This window comes from Anopheles moucheti, chromosome 2, assembly GCF_943734755.1.
Source record: "Anopheles moucheti chromosome 2, idAnoMoucSN_F20_07, whole genome shotgun sequence".
Taxonomy (NCBI): Eukaryota; Metazoa; Arthropoda; class Insecta; order Diptera; family Culicidae; genus Anopheles; species Anopheles moucheti.
In genome coordinates, this window is record NC_069140.1 from 37,113,837 (window position 1) to 37,130,937 (window position 17,101).

At 47.1% G+C, this 17,101-nt stretch overlaps 1 protein-coding gene across 1 annotated transcript in view; it reads right to left on the minus strand.

Annotated features, from left to right (window-relative positions):
• The window catches only part of LOC128309462 (nephrin), a 146,125-nt gene that overhangs the window by 54,315 nt on the left and 74,709 nt on the right, over positions 1-17,101 (minus strand). The window contains exon 3 of the mRNA XM_053045865.1: positions 981-1,113. Within this exon, the coding sequence (XP_052901825.1) occupies positions 981-1,113 (133 nt within the window). The remainder of the gene's footprint in view (positions 1-980; positions 1,114-17,101) is intronic.

Below are 17,101 nucleotides of genomic sequence, written 5' to 3' on the forward strand. Positions count from 1 at the left end.
TCCCACTCTGACCAAACTGTCGTATCAAGGTTTGACTAGCCTGCAACCTGATAAAAATTCATAATTCATTCATTTATTTATTTATTTATTAAATTATTCATTCGTTTTTTGATGGTGAAAATCATCAAGCCTAATCTGGCCGTCATAACTATGCTACGTCAACATATAAAACATACAATCAGCCATTTTTTCGAAATTATTAATCCCCCATCGCCAATAATATGGATAGACAATGCTTAATGAAATGAAAAACCTCCTAAAATGGAGGCGCATGGTACTTGATGACTGGACACGCTTAAGTGCCGTTCAAGCAAGCTTCTAATGAATATACACATAAAAAAAAAGAATTTACAAATCGTAATTGAACGTGCATAAGCGAAGATTATTAAATTTCTAAATCAGTTTTGAAAATAGTCACTAAATTGTATGTTATGCAAAATTTTTCTAGCAATAGTTAAATTTTTCACGAACAAATATGTTTTATTACGCAAATGAACTCTATAAATAATCAGTAAGGTAAAAATAAATAAAGCAGTTTTTCATATTCCTCTTTTAGTGCACTAAGATTTATAATTTAAGATTTTTTTAAATGCGGAACATTTCTTAACTAATTTTTAAACATGAACATTCTCATTAAAATTTTTTTTTTGTTCTGAGTCGTTCTTCGCACGACAGACATTTGAAATTTTTTAGAATATTTGTTTTATAAGAATTTAGCTATAGTGTACGCATTTCACAACCACAAACAACTGTGTCAGTACGAATTAAGCTTTCAGCACACTTTTCAAGAAACCACACTTCGCCTCTAATAAGAAGCACTTTTGTCACCTTAATTAAGACAGTAACGTGACTAGCAAACGGCAAGCTGTAAACGATTTATCGTTCGCGCGTCCTTACAACACGTACAGCGAAACGTGAAGCCCGCGTGACAACGGAAAAGCGCACCAAAACATGGTGTGAAATGGCGGCCCGGTACTTACGTGTAGAAAGGAATCGTCTGGGCACCCTTGTACCAGATCACCAGTATCGCCCGGTCACCGGTAATTGGCGACGTGATGTTGCACTCCAGCTGGCCCACCGTACCCTGTACAGCTTCGGAATGATGCAGTGGCGCTGAAATGATTAGCAAGAGAGAGAAAAAAAGAGAAACCGTGGTGAGATGGCGAGTGAAGCTGGGCAACATAATGCAAACTTCGTTTCTGCAGCTAAGAATGGTTTGGAAAGAAGCAGTATGAAGGTAACGAAATTAAATTTATCGTTCGCTCTGCCAGCAGTAATGCATCAGCTTTGACAAGCGCTTTATAAGAGCTGGTATTGTGCATCTATTTCTCGCTTTTGTTTGCACACCGTGATCTGATGCAACAATGTAACAAAACATTCCGAATGTGATTGTACCGTCGAAAGTGCAGGAGCGTATTTACGTGAGATTCTATCCGATCGGCAGCGGAAAACATTGAATCTGAAGAAACATTCCTTACCGTTGCAATGCACACAGTAAAATGTTGCACTATAGGGAAAGTTTAAGCGGCACGACTCGCAGTAAGCTTACCAAGCAAAATAGTAGAAACTACGTTCACAGTACTTAAACCTACACAATTTTTGCTTCGTTCAAATCACCTGTTTCACCATTGTTGAAATATTTGAAAAAATTAGCAATAAAAACCCTCCAAAATTATGTTATTTGAATGATAAAGGTAATTAAATGGCAATGCTTTTGAAATCACGTAAATGAAAAAGTAGATCATAGAAAAGATCATCAGCTCTTCAACCCGCACACCCGAATAATAGTTACATCCGTGAAGTAAGTTTCTTTGTTCGATAATCTCCTTTGATGCACAGCGGTGTTCAAAGGTGTTTGTTCACTTTTATGTTTTCAACTCCCGGAGTACCGTTTCGATTTGCACTGACTTATCGTGCTGGTAATTGCATTACCAGAGCACTAACAATGAACTTCTTCTACCGGATTCCTAGAGCAAGCACATCAAAGCCATTCAAACAATCAAAGCACGTACGACTTGTGTAGCTAATGAATTGCTAATTTGTTACTATTTTCCCGTAAGGTAAATTGACATAATGGAAATTCGTTACGGACGCTCGAAAGGATTCGTAAAACAGGAACCATTGTAGACAAGGAATGAATACACTTGTATGTTTACCTTCACTTACTCAATTCGTTGCAAAATTTTCAATTATGTTGAACCTTTGCACGATAAATACTCTAAACTTATAAGAAAGTTCCCATTATCTTTGAGAAAGAAACAAATTACCATCCTTGAGGCTTCCGACAAATCTTGACGATACTAATATACCCCACTTTAACCTTACGCCAGAAGATGTATTCAAGCTTTACTGTTCTCTGTACTACCGAACATTTTCCTTCCAAAGTTCCCCTTATCACGATCAATCCGACTGTCAGTGTCAGATCTTTAAATGATTAATTATCGTGTCGTAAAATCTTTCAGCACACTCTCTGTTTCGTCCACTATCAATAGTGGCTGTCCCTGCCAGTAAGGCGCATGGTAACGTGAGCGATGTCAGCAGCAGTTGCTCCTTTCGTCTCGCCAAAACAGCCCCGAAAAGACGGCTCATAATCAACGCGCTATTCACCACCGAATGAACCCTTGCGGGTTCCCATTAACATGCCATCACCGGCGTCATCGGGTTTGCCCCGGTGATGACAAATTATAAATCACTGCCCCCCGCCCGCGAGGGTGATGGTGTTGAATTTTTGATAGTGAAATACTGATGACTTTCGATTTATTACTCGCAGTCGTCGTTACCCGGGTGACCCGGTCGATAGTGATCGCGCACCGGTTGATGTTTGTTTGCCGTCAACAATCGGCCCAAAAACCGATGGCGATGGATGCAAATTTTGCGCGCCGAAACGCGTCTGACTGAATTTGAAATATTTGACCGAAAATGCTGTTTGACAAGTAAAGTGTTCGTCATTTGCTGCCACGTTGCTGGGAATGCTGGCGTCCATAGCCGAACCGAACCGAGCCGTGATCTGATCATGCGTTGGTACAGTTGAATGGGTGGGACAACAGTCCATCCCTCCGTTTCTGCCCTTCTGTCCGGACGTGCCTGTGCTTATATTTCAGCACAGCCGGGTGGCACGGAAGCAACATCATTCATCATTTCCACTTATGTTTGATTGAAAATTTATGATACACACCCGCGGAGAGCCGGGTTTCTCCGGGCTGGTTCCGAGCACAACTGGCTGCCCATACCGGCAATCCCTGTCGAGCCGCATGACCGTTCGCTGTGGTTCGCAAGGACGGTGATGGTACGCAGGAAGTAGGGCCACAGCCTTCCGAAAGGTTTGTGTCAACCTTCGTCTGCCGCCCTCTACGCGTCGGGTGTCTCCGGGGAGACATCTCAATGACAGATGTCACATATATTGCGTTTCACCACCGAATGCCGAAAGTCGCCTAAACTGTTTTGACATACTAACACAAACACTGCTTTTCAACTGCTTTACGTACGGTTGGAAGCGATTTTTATAACTTTTTCGATTGCCATCAAATACACATCGGCACATCGGCAGGCCATGCCCATGGTCCACGGTCGATACGGAAGGTTCCTTCGACTGTGAAGTGTGTCGGACGGCAAACGACATGATCGATCTAGCAGCGCGCAACGACCACAAATGGTATGAAAATTTCTTCGTTTATTTATTTATTTCTATCTTCTTGTGCACCTTTTTCGCCCTCTCTACACCATTGCTACACAATCGCAAACATGTGGCAACATCCTTCCGGTTCGGAACGCTTGAGGACCGCACTGGGGACAATTTTGAAGCAAAATGGTACCCCCGATATGTGACGATGGTCGATGGTATGTGCAAATATGTTCGACCATGAAAAGTAAACTAAGCGAAAGAAAGAGAATGAGAAGAACCAGAGATCGTTAAAGTTTTGTGTATCCTTTTGGTACGTTTACGAGCGCTCGATCGGTCGGAACGGTTTGAGTTTAAAAGAAGAAAAAAAAGGAAACAACTGTCAAAGTTCTCCTTCTTTTATTTGGAATGTTTTATTTTCAATGTGATACGTGGTAAGAGGCTTTCATAATACAAAAAGCAAGCCAAGACGATTTCTTTCCTCACCATCGGTACATTCCGGACACTTTCTTTCGACATCGGTTCAGTATTATTTACGACCAACCGAAAGACCCCACGCAACTCGTAATCGGTGCCGGAGGATCGTTCATTGAAACGCTATTTTCACACCGGCACTCGTTTTCTGTCCTTTGTCGTACAATTATTGGACTCGGTTTTTTTTTATTGACGAAGGACGGTGAGAAGATTATGGGATTTGTACTGTTGAACATATCATTTCTGTGTGTTATTGTGTTATTTTATTCTTTTGTTTCGTGTTGGTACACTTGTTCAACCATCAAAATGGCCGCGCTGGTTCGGTGTGAGTTTGTATGTGTGTGTGTGTGGGTCGAAACCCAAAAAAAAAGAATCCATAGGAAATGGCAGCGTCTCAACGGCGCACCGACGCCCATTAAGTGTCATTTTGTTGTTTTGATCTTACCCGAATGGTTCGACCGGCAATAAAAATGGCCGACGCACGGCGATAAAACTGGCAAAGTTTCAATGCCGTAGCAAGAGCGCTGGGACAAAAATCGTACATAAAATCGTACCATTTTGGTAGGTTTATTGGAAAAATTGGGCTTCAAAGAAGCAACAAAAACAGCAAAAACAACAACAACAGAACCGCCTGTGCACGTGCCGGTGTTAAACAGACTGCCAACAGGCAATCGCTCCGGACACTGGTTCCGGGGGTGTGCTGGTCGTAAAGAATTTATTTCCCAAACCAAAGGTGGTTGATCCTTGGCTCGTTTCGTTCAGTAACCTGGTGCCAAGCTTTTGTGTAGCGTTTAATGTTTTTTTTTGCTGCTGCCCTGCTCTGCTTCGAGCTATTCCTCTGGGAATGGAGACGCCTGGTTGCCGGTAAGCATCAGGTAAAGCGAACCGAATGGTGCGAATGGACGAAGCACCCGTATTTTGGAACGACATTGAAAAGATTAGGTTTTCCCAGTGGAACGGAAACGGAGTGCAGTGAAATGGACGATTTAAAAACGATTTTATGCGCATTCCGACGAGGCAAGTATCGCAGCCAGCTGGACCAACCGGACGGAACGATCCCGGTGACGATTGCACTGGGGAATTTTTAACTGCAAGTACGTTTACTTCCCAATGATCAAGATACGATTAAATGTGAAACAGTGATCGCACGGCAAGATTTATTTATTGATAGCATGTTTAATCGCTCCATAATGGAAGATTGATTTTTTTACTACAAATTGAAGATTCCAATAAAACATAATTTATGTTCTATCCATGAGTTAAATAGCCTCTCATTTTAACGATGCGTGGCGTAGATGAAGGTCTTAAAATTAAAGGGAATTTTGTAATTACTGGGAAATATTTGACCACTAACCATAAGATCCATCAGCAACATTAATCACACAGTGAAAGGAAAATAAAAATAAAACAAATTATGTTTTTTATTAATTTTTTTTACACACCTGTAAAGAACCATTTTTATTGCATGTTTTCAGCATATTATACAAATACAACTAATTGCATCACATTTAGCAAATCACAAGATTTTAATGCATATATATAACATTTTATTTCGAATTGAAGAACCCTTCGTTTTTCGCATGAACTACCGGACATCCTTCTCAGCCTCGACGTCTTACCTCAAACACAGTTCTGCGAGCACAGCTAGTACCCTCCAACTATCTTCTTCGCAATAGAACCCGTCACGACAAACAATGCATAGATTTCATTGTTTTCCACTACGGGCCGTTACAGCACACCAGCCCGAAAGACGCAAGTAATTTCAATGGCTTGTCGAATTGCCGTCGAAATAGAATGGTTTTCATCGTAGCCCTCAGAACATGATCGCACTGTGGATCACATTACCGCATGTGTGGCATTCGATGCATGCCTTAATCTCTTCTTCAGAACAATCCAAAACATACGGCAAGGGGAAGGCAGCAGGGAGGATTGACCTCGTGGAGGGAAAACACGCTACATGGGCATACCGTTACCCACAGGAAACGTCACCCAACCGGCTGAATTGCAAAAGGGAGCAATGGCGTACATCTCAACAGGGTCCGCTACCCGTCACTGCTAAAGTTTCTCACGTCCTTCTACCCAAAACCAAACCCGAGCGCTGTTCCGTGCGGTTTGGAAGCAGCATCGTAATCGCATCCACGCTGATCAAATTTTGCTCCAGTGCAACCCACATTATGCAACGCTTGAAGGGAGGTTGAGGGTTCCAGTTGCAGGCGAACGACGAACACGGAACACGGAAGCGGCTGCGAACAAAGCGTTCCTGCTCGCCCGATAAGAGAAGGCGTGTTTTCGTGGGAAACATTGTCGTGCTGTGTGTTGTGAGCAGTGGCAGAAACTGAACTTCTTGCCGTGTTCCTCTTTCAGGGGCGTCAGGTGCATCTTCACACACAGGCGACAATATGAGTGCCGTGCACAGAAGCTCCTTTACTCTCCCGGACGCCCGGATTCCATGTGCTGGTAAATATCACTGTCGTCTAAGTAGTGGGCAAACAACCGACCTGACCGCTTTGTATCCTCCTTTATGCTGTCGGTGGGTTGATACCTGATTTTGCCGTTTTCCGTGCCGTTGTTTTACCGCTCGGGTGACAGACAAGCAAAAGCGCCGGTAGTTGCGAAGGAACCGAATGGCAAAATTCGTTTGTTCCTGCTCCTCTGATACAATTACATCCACCTTTTCCCTTCTCAGCTATTGGCTATTCATGAGAGAACTACGACAAAATGGCAGGCGTTGAACAACGGAAGACGGATACCTCCGGCAACCGATGGCTCGCTTTTGATCGCTTGTTTCGTATCAATAACGGTGTCAAACAGATTTGATGTTGAACCTGGTATCCATCTATCCACTTAAGCAGCCTCTCATCGACAAGATCAAACATGATTTGGACAAGGTGGAGGATCGATATCTCTCCATTGGGAGCTATGTGGTTTGCATAATGCCATTAGAATGGCAATGAGCATAATTTAACGAGCATTCCCAATTTCCTTTTGAAGTATTGTTACCGATTAAGCTGGGACCGTAGGTAAATACATTTCTTTCAAAGTGTACTTTTTTGTTTACATTACAACAATGTCCTTCAACCATTAAACCGTCAATCTGTATAACGTTGTTTATATAATTTTTGACCTTTTCCAACTCAACAAAATTGGCATTAAAATGTTTATTTTCTGAATCTAATTTACCATTTTCTCGAATGAGAAAATTAATAATAATAAATTACAACAGTTTCAGTAGCTGTTAGGGACAATCTTACTTTCCCCCATAGCCCAAATAAAACAAAACGCCAAACGAACAAAAATCCCTTTGTTATAACACCACCATGTGCACAGAAATTGGCTTATATCATTGTTCGATTTTCATGAACAGGCGGGGTTTTTTTTTTCTTCTGGTCGGAATGTAACCAAAAAGAAATGGAAAAAGCCTACATTATTACCATGCCGTACAAATGTTTCCTCGTCGACTTAACCTTTCGTAATGAAACCAAAGCCCTTGCGGCCGTTACTTCCAACCGGGTTTAGGCTCCTTCAGACGCCGTTTGTTTACTGTCACCGTCGGTACTGACACCGTCTACGACGTCTCGCCTGGTGATGGTGCTTGAGGCTTGCCTAAGCCGCTCAGCACCGTATGTCGTATGTTTCGGTGTGGCAACTAAGTGGTAGAAAATGTTAAATGTCATGTAAAGCAATAAAATTCAATTTGACACCCATAAAAGAGAAAGTGGCGCTCGGGCTAGGAAAACGAACGTGCATAAGACCGAGTTGGTTTCGTTTGAAGCGTATGTTCTTTGGTCAGACACTTTACGTTCAATGCTGTCCGAAAGGGGAGAAAAAAAAAACGACAACAACAAGCCTAAAGGTACAACTTTCAACAGCTTCGATCCGACATTGGCGGTCAAAGGTCGTTTTTCTCTCAGTCACTTTGTTCCACTCCTGTCCGCCCTATTTTTTATTCGCTACGTAAGCCCTACTAGAACATATTTTGCCGCTTTGTGGCGACCCACTTCCAGCAGATCGTTTCCGGATTTCCATGCCCGAGTGTTGTCCCGTTGTTGTGGGTAGTTGGGATTTATAGTAACGGCATCCCTTGCTTCCATATGTTTGTAATGCTCTTAGACGAGAAAAGCCGACAGTATCGGCGGAGGGACATGCCACCCAGGAGTCAACCATGCGAACAGAATGGAACGGAAATGGAAATAATCTTCTAAATGTAACAGTCATCGGCCAAATACGCGAAAACTTCCCCGACCTTTGACCGTTATGAGCTAATGGGATTTCTTATGCATGATTGGTTTTGGAAAAGGGTTTTGGCTTTTAGTCAAGTTGTTAGCTCTTTTTTTTTCTTCAAATAAGTTGACTGTGAAGTCTATGAGAAACCTTGCTAGCTTCAAAAGCTAAAACTTTTACACGTTCAAAAATTTTGTTGCCAATTAATTTGTGACTTTTTTTATTCATGAGGAACGGACAGGGGTGCATCTGTTGCTGATTGCTTGAACATATTGGAATTTTGATTAAAAGCTCATAATCAAAATAATCAAACAATTGAATTATGAACTCAACTCTAGCGTGAACCCATTAAAGTTCTTTTGTTATGCTGGTAAATCGTTTCGACTATAGAAATTTTTCAGAATCCATTACCCTCTTGGGCGATCAGTAATTTCTTTTTATTAAACTGTTCAAAATTCGTGCAATAAAATTCACGTTACTCCATAAACGATCCAATTACAGTTTTGCATATCGTTCATTCAGCTGTGCTAAATAATTGATAGAATTCCAGCGTATCACACTGTTTCACTATGGCCTTTTCTCTTTCCTGCTGTGCCAAAAGGCCCTGTACAGGAACAAAGCTTTTTGACTGGCCACAAAAACAGAGCAAGCTAAAACGGGAAACAACAGCAATCCATAAAACTAAGTGCAATCTTTGCCAGATAAAAGCATCCATTCAGTACAATCGGTACGGGGTATGGAGCATGCCACACATCATATCACACATACCAGCAAAAAACAAAACAAAACGAAAAACCTTCTAAAAAGTGAACAACGAACAACCAACGAACAATCAGGGACGGGTGACCGAGATTGGCATCCATTTACCATTGACATTGGTTCTGATTGCCAGCGGCGGATCAAACGGTAGGCGGAGTAGGCGATCGCCTAGGGCCTCGCCATGTTGGGGGTTCCAAACAATTTGTCCTGATTGTGCGATTTTTGGAAATTTAACAGCAGAGTTAATTTATAGCACAAAATCTAATTAAAAGGATAAAAAATTGATCGCAAATATCCTTGGTATATCCAAAATTTCTTCGGATTTTATATATCCTTGGATATATAAAACATTTGTTTCTATTTGATTAGCTGTATCGGCCCGGTTACACGGCTACGCACGAGAATTATGCAGTGTATTCAAACTCCTTCTTGTTTATCGGCACGACATCTTTAGGATGTTTAAGCCTATCATTTCTATTTTTGTTATTTTATTTACCCGTAGGATAGTCAGTGCTGCGTACGGAGGTTTGGTGGTCCAAATGAAATTTTTCCGTGGTCCTGTCTTGTACAGACCGGCTGCGCTACCAATACACCATCTGGCCGCCCCGTGAACCCTTATATGTCCTTTTGCTTCAACCTATTCATGTATTCTATTTCTTGAACGGGATTTTTTCATCTGTTCGTAAATGATCCTACCATTAGATGCTAGAATAGAAACCATGCTAATTTTCACTTCCGCAATATTCGCAAGCTATTGCCATTGCGATACTCGTGGTGTGGTATTGTTTTCTCTCCCCGATTGAACCGTGAAAATGTCCAGCCTACGTGTTTCGAAACAGTATTGTGGTGGAGTATTGTGTTTAGTATTTCGATTGTCACAATTTCTGCAAGTTTGCAAGCCGGTAATGATGTTATAAATGACACAATCTGTCAGTATACTACGACATAGCTAGCATTGTCATAGCATATGAATAAAATCATATTGCAATCATTAGAACTTTCTTTTCCGTTCGATATTTCATACTTCATGGTACTTGGAATACCGTTTCTGTCTTTCTTGATTATTACTTATTCGAAGCTGGATTGTAGGTTCAGCTTATGTCCAAACTGTCCAAACACTTCATCATATCTCCGTTTAGAATACTGTTCAAACTACATTGTTGTAATCTCGGTAAAATTTGCATCATTGTTAGACTGAAATTGTTCTAAAATTTGCAACTCAAAATCCATACGGCTTAAGATCATCACCGCGAAATCGTTGATATAAATTTAAAAAAAAACACGAAAAAAGATACTTGAAGAAATCAAGGATGCATTGATATAAAAACAATGTATTCAGTAGTAGTCATACATTCATAGTAGTCTTGCTAAAACATCGTCGTGCGTGTTGAAAGCGGTCTCGTTTTTTGCATTGAAAACTCAGTTAATTTGAGAAAAATTTGTGAGTGCTTTGTGGTGTTGTATCCCTATAATTGGCTACTGACTATCAAATTGTGCCTCAGGAGCACATAGTGTGTTTCATACTGATGTAAATGTGCAAGTGTAAATGTGACGAAATGATCGCAAGTGTCTTCACAATGAGCGAAGAGATCGGCCCAGAAATTCTTGGATTTCTTGACGCACGGACAACCGACCTAAAATTGGAGCATCAAACTTCATACGCGAAAATCAAGCGAGCGATCGAAATTCACATTAATATGTGCAGGGCCACGAGAGTTGACAAATTTGTCCAATGTCCAAATAAACTGGGCAACTGTGAAAACCACTATGCCATAGCCGCGCACACAATTGTTTTCAGATTTCCGATACCAGGAGAGCATGGTTTCCTAGAGGTGACATCTGCAGCTTGGGACAAATTAGCCCATCACAATTGCTATTGCATACTATCAAACACGTGAGAACGAACGCTAATTTAAGGAAGATCAATAAAACGGAAAGCGTCCTTCATCTCGCTCAAACTTTCCGTCGGCTGGTACGAAATTCCATACAAAACCAGCTGTTTTCCGATTTCCGATACCAGGAAAGCATCCACGGAAGAAGTAGCACCTTGCATAGCAATTTTGGTCGAAAACCGCCGAAAGATATGCAATATTTAAACACTAACTTTCTCGTTGGTCGAGTAAAATTTTGCAGCAATTTTTGCAAATTTTGCAGCACCGCCGAAAGGTATGCAATATTAAAACACTAACTTTCCCGTTGGTCGTGAAAAATTCCTTCGAAAACTACCAGTTTTCGAATGTGTAGTACCAGGAGAGCATCCACGGAAGAGGTAGCTCCTGGTACTGCGCCTTAAGGTATGCAATGTAAATACACTAACTTTGCAACCAATTTTCCGCCGTAAGGTATGCAATGTTTATACACTACCTTTGCAACCAGCTTTCCGCCGTAAGGTATGCAATGTTTATACATCAACTTTTCAAACAAACCAGCTGTTTTCAGATTTTCAATACCAGGAGAGCATGTTGTTCAAGAGGTAACATCTTCCATCCCCCTCCCCCCTTCCCCTCAAAGATGGCTGCCAAGATGGCGGACAAGATGGCGGACAAGATGGCGGACAAGATGGCGCCCAAGATGGTGGACAAGATGGCGGACAAGATGGCGGCCAAGATGGCGGCCAAGATGGCGGACAATATGGCGCCCAAGATGGTGGACAAGATGGCGGAAAAGATGGCGCACAAAAAATGGCGGCCAAGATGGCGGCCAAAATGGCGGACAAGATGGCGGACAAGATGGTGGACAAGATGGCGGACACAAGATGGCGGACAAGATGGCGGACAAGATGGCGGACACAAGATGGAGGCCAAGATGGCGGACAAAATGGCGGACAAGATGGCGGACACAAGATGGCGGCCAAGATGGCGGCCAAGATGGCGGACAAGATGGCGGACACAAGATGGCGGCCAAGCTGGCGGACAAGATGGCGGACAAGATGGCGGACACAAGATGGCGGCCAAGATGGCGGCCAAGATGGCGGCCAAGATGGCGGCCAAGATGGCGGCCAAGATGGCGGCCAAGATGGCGGCCAAAATGGCGGACAAGATGGCGGACACAAGATGGCGGCCAAGATGGCGGACAAGATGGCGGACAAGATGGCGGACAAGATGGCGGCCAAGATGGCGGACAAGATGGCGGACAAGATGGCGGACACAAGATGGCGGACAAGATTGCAGCCAATATGGCGGACAAGATGGCGTACACAAGATGCCGGCCAAGATGGCGGCCAAGATGGAGGACAAGATGGTGGACAAGATGGCGGACAAGATGGCGGACAAGATGGCGGACAAGATGGCGGAATAGATGGCGGCCAAGATGGTGGACCAAGATGGTGGACACAAGATGGCGGACAAGATGGCGGACAAGATGGCGGACAAGATGGCGGACACAAGATGGCGGCTTAGATGGCGGACAAGATGGCGGACAAGATGGCGGACAAGATGGCGGACACAAGATGGCGGACAAGATGGCGGACACAAGATGGCGGCCAAGATGGCGGACAAGATGGCGGACAAGATGGCGGACAAGATGGCGGACAAGATGGCGGACAAGATGGCGGCCAAGATGGCGGACAAAATGGCGGCCAAGATGGCGGACAAAAGATGGCGGACAAGATGGTGGCCAAGATGGCGGACAAGATGGCGGACAAGATGGCGGCCAAGATGGCGGACACAAGATGGCGGCCAAGATGGCGGACCAGATGGCGGACAAGATGGCGGACAAGATGGTGGACACAAGATGGCGGACTAGATGGCGGACACAAGATGGCGGCCAAGATGGCGGTCAAGATGGCGGCTAAGTTGGCGGACAAGATGGCGGCCAAGATGGCGGACAAGATGGCGGACAAGATGGCGGACAAAAGATGGCGGACAAGATGGCGGACAAGATGGCGGACACAAGATGGCGGCCAAGATGGCGGCCAAGATGGCGGACAAGATGGCGGACAAGATGGCGGACAAGATGGCGGACAAGATGGCGGACAAGATGGCGGACAAGATGGCGGACAAGATGGCGGACAAGATGGCGGCCAAAATGGCGGACAAGATGGCGGCCAAAATGGCGGACAAGATGGCGGACAAGATAGCGGACAAGATGGCGGACAAGATGGCGGACACAATATGGCGGACACGATGGCGGACACAAGATGGCGGACAAGATGGCGGCCAAGATGGCGGACAAGATGGCGGACAAGATGGCGGCCAAGATGGCGGCCAAGATGGCGGACAAGATGGCGGGCACAAGATGGCGGACAAGATGGCGGCCAAGATGGCGGACAAGATGGCGGACAAGATGGCGGACACAAGATGCCGGCCAAGATGGCGGCCAAGATGGAGGACAAGATGGTGGACAAGATGGCGGACAAGATGGCGGACAAGATGGCGGACAAGATGGCGGACAAGATGGCGGACAAGATGGCGGCCAAGATGGTGGACCAAGATGGTGGACACAAGATTGTGGCCAAGATGGCGGACAAGATGGCGGCCAAGATGGCGGACAAGATGGCGGACAAGATGGCGGACACAAGATGGCGGCCTAGATGGCGGCCAAGATGGCGGACAAGATGGCGGACAAGATGGCGGACAAGATGGTGGACACAAGATGGCGGACAAGATGGCGGACACAAGATGGCGGCCAAGATGGCGGACAAGATGGCGGACAAGATGGCGGACAAGATGGCGGCTAAGTTGGCGGACAAGATGGCGGCCAAGATGGCGGACAAAATGGCGGCCAAGATGGCGGACAAAAGATGGCGGACAAAAGATGGCGGACAAGATGACGGCCAAGATGGCGGACAAGATGGCGGACAAGATGGCGGCCAAGATGGCGGACACAAGATGGCGGCCAAGATGGCGGACCAGATGGCGGACAAGATGGCGGACAAGATGGTGGACACAAGATGGCGGACAAGATGGCGGACACAAGATGGCGGCCAAGATGGCGGACAAGATGGCGGACAAGATGGCGGACAAGATGGCGGCTAAGTTGGCGGACAAGATGGCGGCCAAGATGGCGGACAAAATGGCGGCCAAGATGGCGGACAAAAGATGGCGGACAAGATGGCGGCCAAGATGGCGGACAAGATGGCGGACAAGATGGCGGCCAAGATGGCGGACCAGATGGCGGACAAGATGGCGGACAAGATGGCGGGCACAAGGTGGCGGACACAAGATGGCGGACAAGATGGCGGACAAGATGGCGGACAAGATGGCGGCCAAAATGGCGGCCAAAATGGCGGCCAAAATGGCGGACAAGATGGCGGACAAGATGGCGGACAAGATAGCGGCCAAGATGGCGGACAAGATGGCGGACAAGATGGCAGCCAAGATGGCGGCCAAGATAACGGCCAAAATGGCGGACAAGATGGCGGACAAGATGGCGGACAAGATGGCGGACAAGATGGCGGACACAAGATGGCGGACAAGATGGCGGACAAGATGGCGGACACAAGATGGCGGCCAAGATGGCGGACAAGATGGCGGACAAGATGGCGGACAAGATGGCGGACAAGATGGCGGACAAGATGGCGGACACAAGATGGCGGACAAGATGGCAGCCATTATGGCGGACAAGATGGCGGACACAAGATGGCGGCCAAGATGGCGGCCAAGATGGAGGACAAGATGGTGGACAAGATGGCGGCCAAGATGGCGGCCAAGATGGCGGACAAGATGGCGGACACAAGATGGCGGACAAGATGGCGGACACAAGATGGCGGACAAGATGGCGGACAAGATGGCGGACAAGATGGCGGACACAAGATGGCGGCCAAGCTGGCGGACAAGATGGCGGACAAGATGGCGGCCAAGATAGCGGACACAAGATGGCGGCCAAGATGGCGGACAAGATGGCGGACAAGATGGCGGACAAGATGGCGGACAAGATGGCGGCCAAGATGGCGGACAAGATGGCGGACAAGATGGCGGACACAAGATGGCGGACAAGATTGCAGCCAATATGACGGACAAGATGGCGGACACAAGATGGCGGACAAGATGGCGGACAAAATGGCGGACAAGATGGCAGCCAAGATGGCGGCCAAGATAACGGCCAAAATGGCGGACAAGATGGCGGACAAGATGGCGGACAAGATGGCGGACACAAGATGGCGGACAAGATGGCGGACAAGATGGCGGACACAAGATGGCGGCCAAGATGGCGGACAAGATGGCGGACAAGATGGCGGACAAGATGGCGGACAAGATGGCGGACAAGATGGCGGACAAGATGGCGGACACAAGATGGCGGACAAGATGGCAGCCAATATGGCGGACAAGATGGCGGACACAAGATGGCGGCCAAGATGGCGGCCAAGATGGAGGACAAGATGGTGGACAAGATGGCGGCCAAGATGGCGGCCAAGATGGCGGACAAGATGGCGGACACAAGATGGCGGACAAGATGGCGGACACAAGATGGCGGACAAGATGGCGGACACAAGATGGCGGCCAAGATGGCGGACAAGATGGCGGACAAGATGGCGGACACAAGATGGCGGCCAAGCTGGCGGACAAGATGGCGGACAAGATGGCGGCCAAGATAGCGGACACAAGATGGCGGCCAAGATGGCGGACAAGATGGCGGACAAGATGGCGGACAAGATGGCGGACAAGATGGCGGCCAAGATGGCGGACAAGATGGCGGACAAGATGGCGGACAAGATGGCGGACACAAGATGGCGGACAAGATGGCGGACAAGATGGCGGACACAAGATGGCGGCCAAGATGGCGGACAAGATGGCGGACAAGATGGCGGACAAGATGGCGGACAAGATGGCGGACAAGATGGCGGACAAGATGGCGGACACAAGATGGCGGACAAGATGGCAGCCAATATGGCGGACAAGATGGCGGACACAAGATGGCGGCCAAGATGGCGGCCAAGATGGAGGACAAGATGGTGGACAAGATGGCGGCCAAGATGGCGGCCAAGATGGCGGACAAGATGGCGGACACAAGATGGCGGACAAGATGGCGGACAAGATGGCGGACACAAGATGGCGGCCAAGCTGGCGGACAAGATGGCGGACAAGATGGCGGCCAAGATAGCGGACACAAGATGGCGGCCAAGATGGCGGACAAGATGGCGGACAAGATGGCGGACAAGATGGCGGCCAAGATGGCGGACAAGATGGCGGACAAGATGGCGGACACAAGATGGCGGACAAGATTGCAGCCAATATGACGGACAAGATGGCGGACACAAGATGGCGGACAAGATGGCGGACACAAGATGGCGGACAAGATGGCAGCCAATATGGCGGACAAGATGGCGGACACAAGATGGCGGCCAAGATGGCGGCCAAGATGGAGGACAAGATGGCGGACAAGATGGCGGACACAAGATGGCGGACAAGATGGCGGACAAGATGGCGGACAAGATGGCGGACACAAGATGGCGGACAAGATGGCGGACAAGATGGCGGATACAAGATGGCGGCCAAGATGGCGGACCAGATGGCGGATAAGATGGCGGACAAGATGGCGGACAAGATGGCGGACACAAGATGGCGGCCAAGCTGGCGGACAAGATGGCGGACAAGATGGCGGCCAAGATAGCGGACACAAGATGGCGGCAAAGATGGCGGACAAGATGGCGGACACAAGATGGCGGCCAAGATGGCGGACAAGATGGCGGACAAGATGGCGGACAAGATGGCGGACAAGATGGCGGACAAGATGGCGGCCAAGATGGCAGTCAAGATGGCGGACAAGATGGCGGACAAGATGGCGGACACAAGATGGCGGCCAAGATGGCGGCCAAGATGGCGGACAAGATGGCGGACACAAGATGGCGGCCAAGATGGCGGACAAGATGGCGGACAAGATGGCGGACAAGATGGCGGACAAGATGGCGGACAAGATGGCGGACACAAGATGGCGGACAAGATGGCAGCCAATATGGCGGACAAGATGGCGGACACAAGATGGCGGCCAATATGGCGGCCAAGATGGAGGACAAGATGGTGGACAAGATGGCGGACAAGATGGCGGCCAAGATGGCGGACAAGATGGCGGACAAGATGGCGGACAAGA